The sequence below is a fragment of the Lissotriton vulgaris genome, chromosome 8 (genome assembly GCF_964263255.1).
Source record: "Lissotriton vulgaris chromosome 8, aLisVul1.2, whole genome shotgun sequence".
NCBI classification, from domain to species: domain Eukaryota; kingdom Metazoa; phylum Chordata; class Amphibia; order Caudata; family Salamandridae; genus Lissotriton; species Lissotriton vulgaris.
In genome coordinates, this window is record NC_141696.1 from 421,869,649 (window position 1) to 421,891,545 (window position 21,897).

At 43.2% G+C, this 21,897-nt stretch overlaps 1 protein-coding gene across 1 annotated transcript in view; it reads right to left on the minus strand.

Annotated features, from left to right (window-relative positions):
- Positions 1 to 21,897, minus strand: part of OCA2 (OCA2 melanosomal transmembrane protein) — an 833,084-nt gene that overhangs the window by 465,631 nt on the left and 345,556 nt on the right. The window contains exon 10 of the mRNA XM_086934183.1: positions 17,941 to 18,012. Within this exon, the coding sequence (XP_086790309.1) occupies positions 17,941 to 18,012 (72 nt within the window). The remainder of the gene's footprint in view (positions 1 to 17,940; positions 18,013 to 21,897) is intronic.

The following is a 21,897-nucleotide window of genomic DNA, read 5'->3' on the forward strand; positions in this document are numbered from 1 at the left end:
GAGCAAGGATTTGCACATAAGCAACTTGCTTGGATATAATCCTCTCGTATAACCTCGTAATAAATTACTAATAACGTTTGTAGTACTAATTTTACATGACATTTTACATTTACTGGAAAAGGGGGAAGCGTGTCTATGTGTTTTACAAACAAGTAACCCGAGTGCAACTAAAGACGCCTGCTAACGCGGGAAAATGAACTGCTCATGCGTCAACTGCATGACGTCTTAACGCTTGAAGGGAAAGTTTTGCTTCTGCGCAATGACCGTTAAAATGGCCGCTTAAGAACTCACATGCTAAGCATCTGCTCTGCTGAAACTAAACTGTGTTATATACTAAGTGCTAATGTATAAATTTATTTAATTAGGTGGGATTAGAGTAGAGATAAGTGGGTATACAGTGAAATCATTTTATTTGAATTTGACATCTTGTCTTTTTGACTTCTCTGTTAGTTCGTATTTGGCCCTGAAAGAAAGCTAAGGGGTGACACCCATCCGCATGCGTGGTAGAGACAACTCCGGAGTCATGAGCTCAAGTCTTGGAGCCCGATCAAGGACACCTTTTTCACATGTCCTGGGAACCAGCTGAACATCCTGGAGACTCAATGGACAACTGTACAAACTGCATACATTGTTGATAATGCATTATGAACATGGGTGGGAAATAAAGCTTGGGAGAAACAAATTAATGGGCGGGAACATAAGACAAAGGTCTTAAGAAAAGTATTAAACTTAGCATGGTGTGATAATCATCCCCTCGGCTTGTCCAATCAGAATTAGGAGTTTCATAAGGTTAAAACATTTAGGGGTGGTACATGCCATTAAGAAGGTATAATTGGGGTAGTTAGATTAGTTAGAGCAGTCGCTGCCAGAACGCTAAGAGATAGAGATGCTGTCTGATTGCTGATCGAAATACCATAAAGAAGCAGACTTTGAAATTTCAAGCAAATAAAAGTAGAAAGATGATCGCGGAAGAATGGAGGAGGTAATAGAATTCGAAAGAAGTTCACAGAAGAATTGAGGAGGAAATTAGAATCAGAGAGGGGTGAGACGCAGGCTTCGAATCCAAAAGAGGCTACCTGCCCTGTCCTATCCCGGTCTTGAACCTGTCACCTGAATTTTTCAAAGGGGCCTGATCTTGCATCATCCTAGGTAAATATAAATCTGTGTATTGTGTCAATGTGCCTTTTCTTTCTATCCTCTCTTCCTGAGGTACTGGTCATTGAAATTTTATATATTAAATTAGATAACTCCATCATTCTGAAGAGGTAAGATTTTGGTTAACACTGTAGTTTGTCTTTGATTCTCATGGTAAAAATCAGATGAACCTTTAACATTTATCTGAGTCTGTGGTGATTTAATGAGCCAAGCAGGTAACTGTTTAATTGTCATAATTACCAAATAAAAATAACTAAAATAGATCTATTTTGTAAAGAAAGGGCTTCGCATTAAAATAGGCTCAAGACTGAGAGGCAAACAGACATATAGAATTAGCCCTAAAATTGATCCCCAGCGGGGTTTCATTGACCAAATAACGAGTGTGTGTGGTTCATGGGCCCGAATGACAATTTAGTGAATATTGTCCGCAGGTTGGTGTCCCGCTGGATCAAGTGTTCACTTGTACCATCAGTAATTGAACTGGTCAGCAGAGGGGCATATCTGCTCATGCAGATATGTCCTTGCATGTAATATAATGCACTAGGCCTTTGGGCTGTAAGGTCTGCTGTAGGGGTGACTTACAAATGTTACATGAAGTGTTAGGGGACATGGGGAGACTACTGAAACAAAATCCCAGTTTCCTACAGGGGCACCTTCCATCCATGCTGCAATTATCTTTAAATGGCCTCTCACTTCCATACGTTATTTTCAGGTTAAGGGCATGCCTACCTGTAGTCGGTCAGCAGCTAGAAGAAGTTGGACTCTACCCTCTTGTTTTTTTTGTTCTAGGGCCCTCTTTAACATTGGTTTGGCTGCCAACCTTACTAGCAAACAAAAGACATCTGTCCCACTCTCCAATAGCAGGTCATGTAAAAAGGCATCTCTCATCGTCTACAGTTGACAGCTTTCTGGAAAAGACTGTAGGTCTTCAATTAATGCAAATTGAACAATTGATGGACAGAATGCCAAACAATGTCATACATTCGCCCCAGTACAGAGATCTGGGCCTAAGTCCATAGTTTTTTTGCTCACCATGCCATTCCAGTTTGGACCCAGCCATATGCAAATCAGTCTTGACCCTGCACCCAATGGGAACAGTCCAGAACGAAGTGCCAGGCCCTCCCTGGACTGGAAAAAGCACCATAGGACCGGTTTCGGGCTTTCAGCCCTCATCAGCCAGAATAGCTTGACTCCAGTGGCATGGAGAGCACGGGACTCACGTCTGGGCATACCCGTCCCACTCGGGGGGACAAATAAGGACACAGTTGCCTCCCGATTCTTGCATTATTCCTTAACAAAGAACACAGCTTATTGGAATCTCTTAAATTAAAGACACTTTGCAATGATCCTTCTTGAGTTTGTGGTTATGAGAGGGGGATATCTTATACCACAATTCAAGCTGAAGTATGCAGAACAAAGTTTGAATGTTTAGGGAGTCTCAAATTTGCCTCACAATTCCACCTACAATAAATGAATCAATTCAAGTAATAAAGACCAACTAATTAAAAAGACACATACGGCTGGGGTAGTTCTAATCTTGATGTAGACTCTCTCCTGAAGAGATTCTTTTCCTGGCTGTCACCAATCTATTTTTATTTCGGAAAGAACAGGAGCCACCCAGCCGGCCGGCAGACTGACTATGCAGGGTCCTCCGTAACTGGGGAGCTTATATAGAGAAGAAGCACCCAACTGAAACAGTGGTGCGAATTCATTTTATAAAAAAAGCGTGAAAAGTACAAGTTTCAATACAAGAGATATCGGGAGATTAACTGCAGATTGTCAATTTCCAGTGGCCCTGAGCTTTGGACACTATATAGAGAAAATGTATCTACCAATACTCAGAATAGTATAAATGCAACAGATCCGTGGGTGTACTTGTGCTAAGTCAGATGCAGCAGTTGACAGGCCCAAGATAAGACAATTATAACTACATAGCGACCGAGAATCGGCACTACACAAGCTTTATGATCTATTTTAATCGATTTAAAGAGTGAGAAAGAGACATTACATAAAGATTAGTCTTGACTAAGGTGGTGCACATAGAGCAAAACACCGAAACGCGTGGACGCAACTTTTGCAAAGTCAAATTCATGGAACAATCTGTCAGAATGGAATATTAGGACTCTGACCTTCATGAATAGATTCCTTCGAATTGATACACCGGATGGGTTATGTTGAACAACACTTTATTTAGTCTCTATTTTTGTTTTAATATTGTATGCATTTGTATATGTCATGTATTATTGCACTCATTGTTTTTAATGTTTTTAATGATATTGAATTACAAATAAATTTACACATTTTGATTAATGGCAACTTCAGGTTTGTTTGTACCTAGGGGGTGCTTGTATTGATAACCATTATGTTCATATAGATTTCTTGGTTCTGAAGACTATGGAGACGACTGAGTGAATGAGTATATAAGTGGTGTGATCATTAGGTGAATCCAAGGGATTTATTTTCTTGCTTACTTTTGGTACCCTGTCCCTTGGATAGTTGGGCCAATCCCTTCCTTTTACATACTGTCACCAATCTTAGACAAGATTTCACAAGGACTGTCTGATATTGAGTGCAGCTTATTTGCAACTGCCCAATGGATACATTTAAGACCCATGACCAGGCCACTAGGAGAGATGCATCCTCTATTACGCTACAATATAAACTAATAGCGGATTACTTGTTTCACCATATGCCAAGTGGATACCTAGGTTCTATCGCTGTCTCATAGTGAACGTCTACTGATCTCATGGAAGCTTTACAGACTATAGGTGGCAGGAGGGTTTAGGTAACCATAGATGACAATGAGTGTAGGGAGGCATGGATGGCACCCTTTGTTTTTGTGATTTCTGCCTGCCTTGTCAAAATACAAATTCACAATTTGCATGTTACCCATTTCACACCAGAAAAACTCTGGAGAACCATAGTAGACCAAGCCCATGCTCTAGCAGGTGTCTTCTTGCAAAAGGGGAATTCTTGCACATGGTCCAGGGATGCCAAATCTTTTGGGAAGAACTGGGGAAGAGATCTTAGGGGTACACTAAACTCATCACAGAGGTGGCCCTATTAGTAAATTGAGATTGGCACAGCAGCCCCAGAGACAGCTACATGTTTCTTGAGGTGGGCTGCATTATGGCCAAAAAAGACTTAGCAGGTAGGAGGCTCGCAAAAGATTCTCCCGACTATACAAGAATGGCAGAGAGGGACGGACGAATGTGCTCTCCTGGATAGGAAGGTCTATAAGCCATGGAGTTGTCTGTGCAAATATAAGAATATTTGGGGCCTTTGAAAGGCACTCACAAATAGTGACTGGGTTATGCCTAATACATGGATAACTTGAAAAACAATGCAGGAGATACTAGAAGATTATACTCGATCTCTCACATCATGTGGCATGCTATTTAGTCATAAAAGTATGTCTGTGCAAACTTGCTAGAGAGTGGGGAGGGCCTGATCATTGTGTCTTTTTTCCTTGTCTTAAGATATGACCCGTTTAATCAGTTTTTCTATGTTCCATCTACGCAGCGGCTATGTACCAATTGTGATATGGACTGACTTATTTTAAAAATAAAAAATCCTATTAAAAAAGAATATATGGATGGGGTACAAGTAGAAGCAAATATAGGATTTATCTACCATTGCCTTTCCATCATTGTCACTACTTTTAAACATGTGTACAAACTCCTCCTGGGGTTCATAACTAGCATTTTGAAAATTTACCGTAGTACCAACTGTGGTTAAATGTTCCTCATTTTAAAAATAAAAGGAGAGAAAAGAAAACGGTTTGCTATCTTGATCTTTTCAACTCATTATACCACGCACAATATGTTCCTCTTTACCACCTAAATATTTTTCTCTTCTTCTATTTTCATCCCCCTCAACTTCCTACAAAATAAAGTTGAACTATCTTTAGAATGGAGAAGGTGTAAAAAAGCGCATCAGCATTGACCTTGCAGCAATTGATGTCAATAAGATGCCTGTGCATTTTTTTGAATTTGCTTGGTTCAAAAGGACAAGACATATTGAGACCCCTGACTAAAATAAATACAGCTGAAGGGCAGCATGAATATGATGAATATGAAGACGCAGTGTTGAGACCTAAAAAGCATTTCAATCCCCTATTAACAAAACATTAAAAATAAAATACTTTTACATCCAACAGCAAAGGGAAGCAATCCTTTGATAATTTTCCCACAGTGTTGAGGAATTTGTAAAATGTATTCAAGTTTTGGCACCACTTCATATGAAACAATTAGGGATGAACTGATGGTGAACACAAATAAGTGTATTCGGGAACATCTACAGATAATGGAAGATGTGATGTTAAAAGATGGGATTAAACCACCCAAGGCGATTGAGCAGTCCATGTCCTGGGTCAAAGAAGCTAACAAGGACAAGCAGGTCAGCAAAGAAAGCGAAGTGTGCTACATGAAAAGCAAATCAAACAAAGTACCAGAGAAATGTATCTAAAATTGTTTTTTACAGATACAGAAGTAACACTCACATGGGAAATTTCAGAGAAAGTCATGCCATCAATAGAAAATACAATATGTGCAAATGCACTGGTCATGTTGCGAGGATTTGCCATTGCCGTATAATAATGAGAAAGGCAAAGATTGAACATATCTCAAAAGAAGTTTCACCCATTGAGGAGTGAGACAGTGAAGAACCAGTTGAATACAAGGGGATGGCTCTAAATTTTCATGAACATGATGAACCAGTCCAAGAGAAGATTACCAGACCTTCAATGTGCATGCTGACAGTGTTTGGAGTTAACGTTCCTGGTAGAATCCAGTTCACATTTCACCAAAACATCAGAAGGAAGTTAACATTTTTATTTTCAACTAAAGTAGTAAAACATTTAGAACCAGACGTTAGAGCTGTAACTTTAGCATTAACATACCTGACTTTCTTGGGTACTTTACAACCAAAGTAGTCTTTAAAGTTAAGTCAGCTATAATTAAGATTTGCTGTGCTAAAGAGTCTGCATTTTAGATTGAGGGATCAAAGGCTGTTGGTGATTACACCACTGAAACCCTGTACCCATTAGATCCTGTAATAATAGTGACAGGAGCAGACATGGGTATTGAGATCATTAGTTTATTTACAGAAGTGTTCAATAACAGAATTAGGAAGGAGAAAGAATTTACACACCACATTAAAGTAGAGCTTGGGTGTACCCATTAAAGCAAAACAAATCAGTGGCCCACTCAGTGTGGGATGTACCAGATTGTTGAAGACATGGTAAGCAATGTGAGATGTTTTCAAGATGATGTACAGGTCTGCATGAAGAACACAGAGGGACACCTTGAGATTTTGCAGGAGGTTTGTATGAGACTGTCTGCAGAACGGCTTGTTCTGTGCACTGAGAAATGCAAATTATTCGAATTTCAAGTTGACTCTCTAAGTCACACCCTTTTGGCCAAAGGTGTAACTACCAAAGAATCTTTAGTGGGTGCCCTTAGAAAAGATCCTGCAACAGACAAAGACAAATAGAAATCCCTTGCTGGGTTACATGGAACCTCCGCACAAGCTTCTGCAGAAGGGTGTGGAATTTGTATAAAAGCATGAGCAGCCAAAAGTCTTTGAATGTTCTAAGAAAAATAAAATTCGCCTACATTATCTAGGGGAAATGATTGCATCAATCCTATTAACGTTAGTGCATAAAGGTCAGGGGTGAAGACAGCTCTCAAAAGTCTAGGAAAAAGAAATGAACAGTGGCGCACACATCTAAATCATTGAGTGAAACTGATAGATGGTATTTCATCATAAAATGAGAATTGCTTGCAAATAATAGCTTACTTTCAGGCATTTTGTGTGGGATAATAGGTTTACTAAGCACACAGACCACAAGTCCTTGGGGCAGATAGTGTCACCGGAAGGAGAGGTAACCTCAACTGCATGTGTTGCAAGACTGTTCTACGCTTCAAGAGAACAGTTTTGACATTACACACATACCGGTTAAGACAAATCAACCTGCAGACTGCTTATCCAGATTGCAATATATGAAACTCCAGAAGAAGACGCATACTAAATTAGGTGCGGATATCTGCATTAGTTATGTGTGTACCATTTAAGGAAGTGAGGTGAGCGGGGATAAATGGCTCTGAGGATTCCAGAGATGGGGAACCCAATCATGTTCTAAAATATATCTGTAAGGGGTTGCCTTCAGACTCTTCATTCTTTACCACAGGTTGCTCCAGAGTTGTGTGGTAAGCAATTTTGTAATAAGTATTTTCTCATAACCACATGTCACAAGGACATAATGGCATGTTTTCTTTAAAAAATCTTTGAGAAGTTATTTCTGGCGGCTCGGAATGGATAGTTAAATAGAGCATTGGATCAGACAGTGTGATGCCTGCTCTGTTTTAGACAAAAATTGCAAAACCCATTCCCTATCCATGCAAAGTGCCCCCATGGCAGACTTTGCTTGGCGAAATGTTGGACTAGATATCTCAGGACCGTAGATGAGCCTTTCCATGAACATGCAATATACATGGTTTGCTAGAGACTACCGTTCGAAATGGCCAGGTTATATTTGCATACAGGGTGTCCACTTCTGTAGCCTAACACTTCTTCATGGATGTGATCAACAACACAGGGTTCCCTGGGTTTATCACTGATATTGGTTCACAGTTTATTTCGAAAGAGACAACTGAATATTTTCATACCATAACAGAGCATTTCAAAACAGAATTGTATGATCTACAATGCAACGGGCAAGTGAAACTTTCAATAAGTGTTTTAAGACTGTTAATCTGGCACTTGTATGATAGAATTCTAGTTGCTCTGGACATCTGGAAGAGATTGTGAGCATAAAGAATCTCACATGCAGGTATGTTTCCTATCCAACTGCTGAAAGAGAGACAACCCACATCTCCAGTCTTCCATAGTGGCTCAAACCAAAGAATCCCATGGCAGAGGAGGACATAATTGGCCTGAGTATAGCACAAGCTATAGTTTTACACCATCGAACTATCAGGTTATGAGGTCCTTGACATATCAACGAACTCTGAAATCAAACTTGGTGATTTTATCAGAATTGGTATCCCTAGACACACGGAAAAGGGCAAAAAAAAATTTTCCGACCTTTAATGTAGCAATGGTCATAAAGGGAATGTCATCAAGATGGAAAATCCTGGAGTTGAGGGGTGTTGAAGTGTGCAACATAGATGGTACCTTCATACCATAAAATGAGAAATGGTGATGATGAGGATTCCAACTGTGATGTTTTGCCTTATCCTTCAATTCATGGTCATGACCTGTCTATGATGAGGGGAAATGTATTTACACGATACAGCCTCTGTTGGATGTTCACCACCTTCTGAACCACAGCAGGAGTGGGGCAACTGAAGCATGGCTTGGTTCCTGAATGTGTGAAGAACCTACTCAGTTGTAGAATTCCACCCTGTAAAGTAATTTGAGATTTGTGTACATACTTCCATTTTTGTACATACTTCCATACATGTACATACTTCCATTGTGCATCTATGTACCTTCCATGTACTTGGACCTGTGTGTCTTACTTTTCTCCTGAAAAAGCATATCCAATGCACTACCCAATTTCTCATCCTGTGCCTCTATCAATATCTTTAATCTACATATACTTGCCTCCTTTATGTATCTATATACTTTCAATGTACTTATGGATCTATATATTTATCACTTTCTTCTAATTTAGCATTTCCAAATCACTACCCTATTTATCAGCCTATACATCTATCAATACATCCTCTACATCCACTCTCATTTATCCCAAACCCCATACCACTACTATGATCGCCAAAATAACCCTTTCTAAACTCTCTCCTACTCTACCCCTCCTTGCATCATCTGACACCTCTTTTTTACTATACTGATCCCCTAAAACAAACCTTTTGGAAAGGGGCGACCACTCGGTCCCCCCGAACGTATGGATGAGTGCCTCGATCCCCCCGGGAAGCCATTTTTGGGCGGGAGGCGCGTCTCGGCTGGTATGCCCGAAGCGGCGTAGCCGGGGCGCGCTTTTTTCCCGCCCTAGAGTGGGCTGGCCTAGACACCGACGCAGCCAGCCACGCCCTCGGGGCAGGCAGGGGCGGGTTTTCGCCCGCCCTGAAGACGGATAAAAGAAGGCGCAAGACCAGAAGACGTCCTCTTGTTCTTGTGCTCCGAAGCTGCACCTCCTCGCTACACGTGAGCTCGGGACGGAACGAAGAGCCAATTTTGAGCGTTTTGATCCTTTTCTTTGTCTTCCAGATACTTCCTCGGAGAGATGCCCAAGAAAGGCGCAAAGAGAATGACGACCGACCAGATGGTGCGGGCCCTTTGCAAAGAGGTGTCCGACATAAAGAAACGGTTGGCGGAGCGAGATGGGGAGGAGGGTTCGGGCCCTGCGCCGGCTGGAGGGAGACCTAAGAGGCCGAGAAGGGTTCCAGCCAGTGGAGACGCCCCGGTTCCCTCGGCCCCGCTCGAGGCGCCGACCCCAGTACCGGTCGAGGGGAATCCAATCCCCGTTGTCGTCACCCCGACACCCAAGGAAGACATGCCCCCCGAGCTGGCAGCACAGCTAGCAGCATGGTTGGGGGATAGCAGTGATGGCGCCACGGCTGCCGAGGCACAGGCGCTGATAAAAGGGCTTCGTGAGAAGAAAGAGGCAGCTAGAGTGGCTGCACCGTTGGCGGGGATAGACAAGCCGCAAGCGGCAGATGCTGCGTCCGGTTCAGGTAAGCGGCCATTGCCGATTGCACGGGACGAGTCAGCACCCTCTCGTAGAGAGAGATTGGGACAACATGTGCCCTTAGCGATAAAGGAAAAGATCTGGGCAGGGGAATACGTGAATATTTTTTCCTTGCTTGTTGATCATTATGATGTGGAGCATGTAAAAAGTCAGAAGGACCTAATGCATCCGAGTGTTTGGCGCGCAAAAATGGCCGCCTTTAAGGTAAATGAGAATATTGGTAACTGGGGCAATGCGTGGGGTATTTTTACATCGATTTTGGGGGAACGTAGGCCCGAGTTGCTTCCTGAGTTTCCCGTTTACCAATCAAGAATTATGGGTTACTCGACAGCGTATCAAGGTAACCATTGGTTTTGTTATGATAATCTGTTCAGGAAAGAAAAAGAACATAACAAGAGTTTGACTTGGGATTGTTACGATTCTTTAACATGGGATAAAATGAAAGAATCGGGAATGTTGAGAATGCCATTGGTTGGGAGCAATGTTGTTGATTACTCCCGCCAAAATGTGGGGTCGCCCTTTCGACCAAGTACGAGCACCGACGACCAGTCGAGGCCCGCAGGCAATACAGGGAGAAAGGGTTTCTGTTATAACTTCAACAGAGGGAAATGTACCAGGCCTCCGGGATCATGTAAATTTAGACACGAATGTAGTACGTGTGGGTCATCCCATCCTGAGTCATCGTGCAGAGCCAGAACGAGTGAGAATGGGGGTAAGGGAGGCGCCAAACAGGTCTAATCTAGGCCGAGGGGCGCCTTTACCAACTCCGATTGATACCTTGGCAATGATTCCCTGGCCCAGCGAATACCCGGATCGGACTTCTGCCGGGGTGCTGCGGAACGGTTTTACACATGGTTTCCGCATCCCGGTAGGGGACTTTCAGGGTGTAGGGATGTGCAAAAATCAACTTTCCGTTCTACAACATACATCTGTAGTGCAAGAGAAAATTCAGAAAGAGGTTAGCCGGGGACGGGTCGCCGGCCCGTTTAGTGTACCCCCGGTACCGGATTTTGTTTGTTCTCCGTTAGGGGTGGTCCCCAAGAAGGACCCAGGTGAGTTTCGATTAATTCATAATCTGTCTGCTCCACATGGTCTTTCGGTGAACGACGCAATTGATCCAGAAGTTTGTTCGGTGCGATACGCATCTTTTGATGAGGCAGTAGCCATCTTGAATCGCCTGGGGCCCGGGACGTTGATGGCGAAATCTGATATCGAGTCAGCGTTCCGGTTGCTCCCGGTACACCCAGACGATCAGCGTCTTTTGGGATTCGGGTTCCAGGGATCATTTTACATGGATAGGTGTATGCCAATGGGATGCTCTATATCATGTGCTTATTTTGAGCAATTCAGTACTTTCCTGCAATGGGTGTTCACTAAGAAAACGGGTTTTCGAAATGTAATGCACTACCTTGACGATTTTTTGTTCCTTGGTCCCGCCCGAAATCCCGAATGTGCCCAGGCCTTAGATGAATTCTGTGTGTTGATGGGTCAATTTGGCGTGCCGTTGGCACCGGGTAAAACTATGGGTCCCACGACTTGCCTCGAATTTTTGGGGATCGAGTTGGACTCAAGGGAGGGGTGTTTCCGTTTACCAGCTAGCAAAGTGTTGAAATTCAGGACAGCCCTCCGAGTATGTTTGAATACACCTAAGGTTACACTGCATCAGTTGCAACAATTAGTGGGAAAGTTGAACTTTGCCTTGAGGGTAATCCCAATGGCTCGCCCCTTTTCCCGCTCCATTGCCCAAGCGATGGTTGGCCTGAAGGAGGGTCATCATCGCACGAGGTTATCGGCTGAGGTCCGCCAGGACATGCGGATATGGTTAGCATTCTTGGCGGACTTCAATGGCCGAGTCGTCTGGAACAAGCCAGCCGTGTCCTCAGAAGAGCTTGGGCTATGGACAGATTCAGCAGGAAGCATAGGTTTTGGCGCCATCTTCGGCACGAACTGGTCTGCTCAAAGATGGCCCCTATGGTGGCACGAGAAGGGGCTAACGAGTAATATTGCTTTCCTTGAATTATTTCCCATTCTCGTGGCCCTGAGAACCTGGCCAGAAGGTTTCAGAGATCATTCTGTCATTTTTTGGTCCGACAACATGACCGTGGTAGAATGCATCAATAGTCAGTCAGCCCATTGTAAGTTGATTTTGAGGCTGCTCAAAGAAATTGTCCTACTATGTATGCAACTGAACGTGGTATTCAGAGCAAAACATGTCCCAGGGGTGATGAATCAGGCTGCTGACGCACTGTCTCGTTTTCACATGCAGGCTTTCTCGGGTTTCCTTCCTTCAGCGGACCCGGAGCCGGCACCCTTCCCCGAAGCTCTCTGGTCTCTCGGTGCCCCGAACTTCGTCACCTCGTGGGAGAGAGTCTAGCACCCAGGACAAGGAAGGCATATGAAGGGGCGTTCCAGGCCTATTTAGCCTTTTTAGGGGCAGAGAGAGGGGGTCTGTGGGGTCAGGAAGAGTGGGTAGTACTCTTTCTGATGTCTTTACATAGGGCTGGGAAATCGGTGGCTACGGCCCAAAGGCATCGTGCCGCCATTTCCTTTGTTGCCAGGGCCCATGGCATCCTGGACCCAACAGCGTCTTTCACAGTACAGAAAGCGCTGCGTGGGTGGCAACGCCTAGAGGGTCGCAGAGTAGACGTGAGACGACCGATAGGTCTAGACAGGTTGTCCCAGTTACTGGACACACTCCCTAACACATGCTCGTCCCCTTTTGAGACCTGTTTGTTCCGGACTGCATTTACGCTGGCGTTTCACGGGGCTATGAGAGTTAGTGAGCTGGTTGCAAGGAACAAACAGGATGTGACGGGGGGCTTGTGCAGGGAACATGTTCAGATCAGGGGGGATGCGATGATTGTCTCCTTTCTCAGGTCTAAGACTGACCAAGATGGGAAAGGGGACTGCACGATCATTCGCAGGGACCCCGAGTCATCCATGTGTCCGGTACAGTGCTTAGAAGATTACCTAGCACAGAGAGTGGCATCATGGGGGGGGACATTGTTGAGGCATGCAGACGCCACCCCGCTGACGAGGTTTCAGTTTCAACGGGTGCTTGCAATGGCCATTGCCGCAGCGGGCTTGGACCCGGGCGAATTTGGGACCCACTCCTTTCGTATAGGGGCTGCCACTGAAGCTACAGCCAGGGGTCTTAATGTAGAACAAGTGAAACGTGTGGGGCGCTGGTCCTCCAAATGTTATAAGAGGTACGTGCGATTGCACATGTTGTGAAGCTGTAATCATGTACTCACGCCTCTTGTCTTTTGTTTGTTTTCAGTTGCGCAAGCCTACGCGGCAGGGCAGACTGAGCAGTCGACCCAACACCAGGCCAGCGGTCGCACGTCACCGGCTGTGAGGAAGGAGGTGTGGGTCGTGGGCCACTCATACGTGAGACGGGCCGCAGACGTATTCAAAGCAGGTGACATGTTTCACGTACCTGGGGAATACGGGTACAGAGTGTCCTTCTACGGAAGGGGCGGTCTCTGTATTGACCAGTTTCAGGAATTTTTTGAGGGCTTGTTAGAGCGGATGAGGTCACCGCCGTCCATAGTCATAGTGCATTTAGGGGGCAATGATTTGGTCACCACCGGTAGACGACTTCTCCTGGAGGCTATGCTTTCCACGGTAAGTTGGTTAGCGAGGAGAGTTCCGGGGTGCCTGATTGCGTGGTCTCATATGATCCCACGAAAAGTGTGGCGGGGGGCTATCTCGATCCCTGCTTTGAATCATTCTGTTAAAAAATTGAATAACAAAGTGAGTAGGTTGTTCCGTTCCAAGACATTGCATTCGATCTCGCATAATTGTATTAATGATGACAGTATGTATCTGGGGGATGGTGTGCATTTGTCGAGGGCGGGGAATGAGTTACTCATAGGAGACTTCCTAGCCTGGTTAAAATCTCTAAAACATGACCTTTAGGTAGGAGTTTTGTGGGGGGTCCGGATAGCCGGTCAACTATCCGGACCTGTGGCGGTAAGGTCATGATCGGTGAGCACTAATTGGTAGATCCCTATGAGTGGGCGTCACCCAACACGGATGGGAGCGCTCGGGAGAGGTGGCCATTGGCCCCTCAGTGGGGAGGCGGTCCCGTCTAAGGGCGGGACGCCGGAAGTAAAGGAAAGGCGGTCAAGGCCCCTTCCTTTGTAGGAGGGGTTACAGCCCCCTCCTGGGGAATTTCCCGGGGCCAGTGTCATCTGCGACGGCAGATGCGGTAAGTTGTGTGGGGTGGGGAGAGGTCAACGATACCTTCTAGATACCACACACAAGTGTTCGAACGACCTTTAAATGGCGTCGAGTCTTAAGTGCCCCCGTCAAGACAAGGGAAATTGTTAGTAGTTGCACTTGAGGTAAGCCTCTGTGCTGTCGCCCCTCCCAAGTGGGAGGGGTAAGTCTGGTTAGGGATCTTGACACCGGTTATGACCTTGCCGTTGGCCCTTAAACGTTAGGATGTACAATTTCAGTGTTCTTAGAGAATGTTTTTCGTAGGATGCTAGTTCGGCTAGGAGAACCTCTGTATTAGAGATTATGTTAAGGTTAGCCAAACTCGTAATGTGATAATGAAATTGTACATAACATGAAAACGTTTAATGTTTTAATTTTTTGTTTTAATAAATACGGCCGGGATGGTCACTCCATCCCACATCCAAAAACTTTAAGAACTGTTTCCGGTTTCCCTCCTTTTGGGGATTGTGTTGAGAGGGGGTGGCGGGTATCTCAGCCATATGGAAAGGGGCGACCACTCGGTCCCCCCGAACGTATGGATGAGTGCCTCGATCCCCCCGGGAAGCCATTTTTGGGCGGGAGGCGCGTCTCGGCTGGTATGCCCGAAGCGGCGTAGCCGGGGCGCGCTTTTTTCCCGCCCTAGAGTGGGCTGGCCTAGACACCGACGCAGCCAGCCACGCCCTCGGGGCAGGCAGGGGCGGGTTTTCGCCCGCCCTGAAGACGGATAAAAGAAGGCGCAAGACCAGAAGACGTCCTCTTGTTCTTGTGCTCCGAAGCTGCACCTCCTCGCTACACGTGAGCTCGGGACGGAACGAAGAGCCAATTTTGACCCACCCACCAGCCCCTGAGGACAGCAAGTTGTTGTGCAATAAAGTGAATTTATAAGTTTGTTTTTCCATCTCGTTTACAGGCTGTGACAGTATCAGTTTGTGGTTAATCATAATAAAGTATGGTGAATATCGTCTAGGTTGTTACGATTAAAATGATTTGATGTAGTGTTACATTTCTAGCATGTTCTTTCGGTCGTAGCGACCAATGTTTTCATAGGTTTGAGTAAGAATTGTCGTATTTATTTTTGGTAGGCGGTAAGGTCATGATCGGTGAGCACTAATTGGTAGATCCCTATGAGTGGGCGTCACCCAACACGGATGGGAGCGCTCGGGAGAGGTGGCCATTGGCCCCTCAGTGGGGAGGCGGTCCCGTCTAAGGGCGGGACGCCGGAAGTAAAGGAAAGGCGGTCAAGGCCCCTTCCTTTGTAGGAGGGGTTACAGCCCCCTCCTGGGGAATTTCCCGGGGCCAGTGTCATCTGCGACGGCAGATGCGGTAAGTTGTGTGGGGTGGGGAGAGGTCAACGATACCTTCTAGATACCACACACAAGTGTTCGAACGACCTTTAAATGGCGTCGAGTCTTAAGTGCCCCCGTCAAGACAAGGGAAATTGTTAGTAGTTGCACTTGAGGTAAGCCTCTGTGCTGTCGCCCCTCCCAAGTGGGAGGGGTAAGTCTGGTTAGGGATCTTGACACCGGTTATGACCTTGCCGTTGGCCCTTAAACGTTAGGATGTACAATTTCAGTGTTCTTAGAGAATGTTTTTCGTAGGATGCTAGTTCGGCTAGGAGAACCTCTGTATTAGAGATTATGTTAAGGTTAGCCAAACTCGTAATGTGATAATGAAATTGTACATAACATGAAAACGTTTAATGTTTTAATTTTTTGTTTTAATAAATACGGCCGGGATGGTCACTCCATCCCACATCCAAAAACTTTAAGAACTGTTTCCGGTTTCCCTCCTTTTGGGGATTGTGTTGAGAGGGGGTGGCGGGTATCTCAGCCATACTAAACTCTTCCCTCTGACTCCTCCCCTCCAAAACTCCTTTGTACTCATCCAAAAGCCTCCTCCTACTGCTAAGACCTAAAAAACAAAAAATCCTTCACTCTTTTATCCCTCCACTATCTTTTTCAATCAAAATTAACAGACTAACATGTTCACTTCTCAAATTTCATATTCAACTATAATAATATACTACCCAAATAACTGAAAAACATATCCACTACTCAAATTACATCATATTTATACTATACTAATTTTCAACACTAATCCTTTATGGGTTCCGGAGTGGCGTGCTACTCGCCAGAAAAGCGCTTCAACACCCATCAGGGGAACAAGTGCTATATGAATACAAATCTTTTTCCCCCTTTTATCCCTCTGCTATTATTCTCCTCAAGCGCCTTGAGACCCTCTGGGTATGTAGAGCGCTATATAAATTCTTTGACTTGACTTGACTTGACTAATATCCACCACTGAAATATCTTGATATTTCACCATATTAATTCAGTACTAATCCTTTATAGGCTTCCTGAATAGCGTGTGTCAACAAGCGCTATATAAATACAAACCTTTGTCCTCCTCCATCCTTCTGCTACCATTCCAAATCCAAATAACGGACTAACCTATCCACCACTTAAAAGGTACTTGCATGTTTCACTATACTAATTCAACACTAATCCTCTATGGGACCCGGAGTAGCGTGCTACTCGCCGAAAAAGCGCTTTGACGCCTGGTCGGGGTTGTAAGCGCTATATAAATGCAATTACAATACAATATATTATATTTGTTCATCATGCCAACGCTTTGGTATGCCCAGTGAGTAGCCTTAAAATGTTGATTAATGGCCCTGACACTTGATGATAAATGAACAAAAAAATCTGAATTGGTCAATATGTAACAGTAGTACATGAGATCTTGGTGAAAAAGATACATTGACATTTGGGTACCAAACAAATATTTACTAAAAATGTAATGTTGATACTTTGGCACGCAAATAGTGCCCTTTATATATAAAAGTGGTTAAATAGGGTTTGGGGGGAAATAGCTTGTTTAAGCCAAAAGAAAATACTTTCTTTTATGATGAACTGCATTTTTACTAGAAGGGGTCAAGTTGATGTTTCACGGAAAAATAATACATTTCTGAAATATATTGAAATCCTATATTTGCCGGAAATGTCATGATGAGCTTAGGGGACAATGCTATTTCTGGTTCCAATGTGGTTCATGGTTTTTTCATAAGCTGTATGGTGGTGTTTCATCATATTTAGTGAAAAAATATTTCGATGTTATTAATATTCATGTGGTCGGAGGTCTGAGTATGTAAGATTGTGTAATCAGTCTGCTCCCTGATACTGTAACCTTTAAATAAAATGCGGCACGAGACCTGTAGGTTTGCCTGATGTGACAGATTCGTATAATTTTTTCAGTTTGCCTCTTTCGAGTAAATTCTGTATCAAGACATTTGGCAGAGAATCTGCCTGGAAAATGTAGGGAAGTAATTCCTGCAAAATTATCACAATAAAGTTCATAAATGAATATTTTCATATTTTGCTTAAAGCGCACCAATTGTATTTTTCAAAATAGAGATCCCAATATGCAAAGGGAAATGGTGATGGTGAATCCATTATTGTGCCACCATTTTTTCAAAGATGTCATGAGACTGATATGCCTGCCTGGCTCACCCCAAACCTATTAACAGGTTTTGATAAAACTTCAGAAACCATGCGTTTTCTGCCAATGTATCCGAAAATGTGGTGTAAAACGCACCATTGGTCCTTTTTTACCAAAATTGTCTTGAGGAGGAAATCTAACCACCCCCACCTCCAAAACCGCCCAATGGAGTGAGGTTCGCTTGGTCACATTTGAAGGAGGTATTTACGCCACTTTCAAAGAGCAACAGCTGGTGGAACACATTCAAAATATTAACATCTTCTCTGCCAGTGTGTGGGTACCGTCCTCTGTATTTTAGGGTAAAAATGAGAAAGCGGGTAAACATATGGAAAATAAATATTGCAACTCACGTCACCAACTGCAGCCAATGCCGCCAACGCTGCAAGAGATCCCAAGAGCGCTGCTAAAGTTCTGTGAACAATCTAAAATGAGAAAAAAAAATCATTTTACTTGGAGTCAAGTCTGAGTCAGAAGCAAATCTCAGAACACGTATTTTCATTATGAAAAAATCACTTGCATTTAACTGGTGGAAATGGAAAATTGAGTGCTAAACTACTTTCAAGGAGAAAAACTGTATAAACATGTCCTACTTTAGTAATACTTTTTGACTGGAAAACAAATGATTGTTATTTCTTTTTCACTTATTCCAGGTAAAAAAAACTTCTGCAGGTTTAGAAAGGTAGCACTGAATGCAATTCTCTTTTACTGCTTTGGCTTGAAACTCAAATGAAAACGACGCTGTCTTACAGTAGCTATTTACAAAGACAGCTCGGGCACATTTATGATTTTTAATTGGACTGGCGACAATTTTCGGATAGTATCAGCCAACAAAACTTTCGAGAAGATAAAGAACAAGCGTGGGAGGCAGAAAACAAATGCAATATTTATGACATGTTCATAAAAAACAGTCACAAAATCAAATAACCTGCTGAGTTCGGAGAAAAGTCATAATGTCCTGCTATGAAGGTAACGTTTTAGGCTGTTTTACCTCGGTACTAACCACGCAGAGGCACTTTTAGTCTAGAAATGTAAGGTGACATTTACTACGGTATATAACTCGATTTTTGCTCTTCTACAAGGGAATGCAGATGATTATAAGTACCCGGTGGCGAGGCAGTAGGCCAACGGTGGGTAAGCAGGTAAGTGAGTGCCTTAACATCACTTAAACGCATATTAAAGGGGCGACACAAACACCAGGCGGTGACATCTAAAAATCCTACACATTTGAGACCTATGGCTGGAAACATACACGCCTCTAAGAATCCTAAATGAACCACCAGGAATGTCCCTATGACACACCTTCCTACCACAATTTGCCAATGTGGTGGCTAGATGGCACACCAGGTCCCTGGTCATACACTTCCAGTCAGTAGTAACTTTATTTGATTCAAGAAAGAAGAATCATAAAAGTATACAGTTTTAAACTTACAAATTCACAAATGGTATTTCATTTCCCAGAGTTAAAACACAAAACTCCAGCAGAATATATCAAGAACAGAATACATATAGATACATTCCTATATTTGTCCATAAAAAATGTACATTAAAAATCAATATAAAATCACGGTTATAGCAGATTTCATTCTATAATCTCAGTCACATCCCTCACAAGCTAATATGGAAACATAAAGTGAACTGTGCATTATCAAAAGCGTCATTCTCACAAGTTAATAAGCAAATATAAAGTGCACTATGCATGATCAGAAAACGGCATCCTTACATTGTATAAAAGCGGATTAGCTTCTCACGCTAACCAGCTTAAATTTAGCAAACCACTAGGAGAATTTGGTACATTATAGCTAAAAGCGTACAAAAACTGAAGTTCCTATAAAATCAAGGTCAGTTATCCCTTACAAGGCTCATAAATAAGTGTAAAGTGCACTATATGTTTTCAAAAATTGATCATAACATTACTTAAATGGGTTGGCCTCTCACGCCTTCCCACTCAAGTATGTAAGACCACTGACGTGACTTTAATACATTTTAGCTAAAAGCATTAGTCATCATCAACATTTCTAGCAATTTCAGTAATTTTCAGAAAGAAGATCAAAATCAAAAATATCAGAAGACACAATATCAGTAACTATTCCTTATTAAAATTGCTGATCTAATGAAACGGAGCATAGAACTACATATTCCAGCAGTTGACAATGATCTTAAATGCTCAGGCGAGTATTTCTTTTCTGGGCTCATTCAATTTGAGGTGGTTCTATATCATCCATTGATCATTGGCCCAGAGGCAACTGAAGATTTTGTTTCAATGGCCTCTGGTTTTTCCAGTTTCAGAAGTATTTTGTGTGTTCTGCATAGTTATAGCAGGTGAAAACAAAACCATTGATCAGCTCTGGTAATAATTTCAAGTAGATGTTGAAAAGAGTGGGTGAGATGATCAAGCCTTAAGGTACTCCTGCTTTAAGGCTGTATGGTTTAGAAGAGAATGGAGGAGTAAGGATACTATTTGTTCTGCAGTGTAGGTACAGTGTGAACCAGTTGAGAGCTGTGCCCTCTGTTCCGGCTTCCTCAAATCTTTGGAATAGTCCTTATTTACTGTGTCTAAGGCCACTGAAAGGTACAAGAGAAGAATGGTGGCAACTTTGTTCTGGTCTGTGTTTTCAAACGTTTTCCCAGATTGAAATTGGAGCCAATACAATGCCTCTTCCTGGATAGAAACTAGTTTGGGAGTCCGAAAGAAGGGAATAGCCTTCAATAAACTGACATTTGGGCAAAGGTTGCTCTTTCTGTATGTTTACAGTAGGTCTGTGTTGTAGGGGTCTTGATTGTCCAGGTTACATTATTTATATATTTTTTTATAATGGGCATATATATGACTTTAAGGTCTTCTGGGTAAACTCCTGTTGTTAAGGAGGTGAGGAGTGTTCTGACTAGGAAGGACCCTTAAGCTGTTAAAAGAATGTTTTTGAAGATTCGAGGTAGACAAGGGTCAGAGGGGCATCCAAGTGGCTTGCACACTTTGCAAATAGCTAGAAATTCACTTGGTGACAATTATTTGAAGGAACACGCAGGTTGTGTTTATTTCCCATTGAGGGTTTTTTGCAATGTGTGATGCTATTGTTTTTTTTTATTTAAAAGTAAGAATCCAGCAGGTTTGCTTTTGTTGTGAAATGATTTACCAGTTTGATGCAAAAACTTCAGATTTGGATTGTTAACTGAATTATTTGAGTGTTTTAAAAACATTATTTATTGGTGCACTTGCATTTTGAATTTGGGTTAATAGTATAGTTTTTTTAGCTTTTTTGAATGTGGACTTGAATATTCTCTTACGTATGTGTAGGCATATGTTGTCTTGAGGTTGGTTTGTTTTTAGCCGGTTGCGTTGAAGTTTAGCTATTTATTTAATTTTTTTAAATTCTGAATTATTCCAAGGAGTGTTTTCTTTTGTTATGCATAGATGTTTTCAGACAAATTAAAAGATCAAAAGCTTTGTGGAGCCATCCACAGAGTGTTTGTACATAAAGTATTGTGACTAGATCAGTGTTGGAAGTAAACCGGTTTTATAGAACTCCGGAAGGGTGATCACTGGACGAAAGTGGAAGAAAGTCTCCACCTTGGGTAAAAGGAGGCAAGGATTTGGAGAAACACTTTGTCCTGGGAGAATGTAGTATACGCAGATTAGACCAAGAGACCCAGGGACTATGCTCACCCTAGAGGTGATGGCCCACAAGAAGATCATACTGAGGGTGGGAACCAGGAGGTGACAGCTATGCATGGGCTGAAATGAGAAGCCCATCAAAAAACGTGAGGACCAGATTCAAGTTCCACCTGGGTATCATGAAAGATGAAGGCAGGAAAATATGCTGCAAATCTTTCAGAAACCAAATCACAACAGGTGACAATTGGAAGGCTGATCCAGTAACCTATGAAAAGCAGAGATATGCACTAAATACCCTTTAACAGTTCACAACACCAGGCCCTGCCTGGCACAGGTTGACACAAACCACAACACCTCAAACAGATGGACATGAAGTGTCTGCATATCAAGTTACACATTTTTCCCAACAGACGTATAAGGACATTGTGGAGGGATGCCTGGCTTCCAGAACAACATCTACAACTTCAGGAGGAAGGTCACAAGTGCGCCGCTTTCCCCACTTAATCTCCAAGCATGAAGATTAAGTGTGTGCAGGTTGGGGTGGGAAACCAGACCCTGCTGCTGCAACAGGTGATCCTCCAGAAGAGGCAGCCTGATGGGAGGATGGATGCTCAGACCCAGGGATTCTGAATATCAATTTTTTTGTGCCCAGTTCAGAGCCGCAAAGATGACTTGGACCCAATCAGGCCTGGTCTTC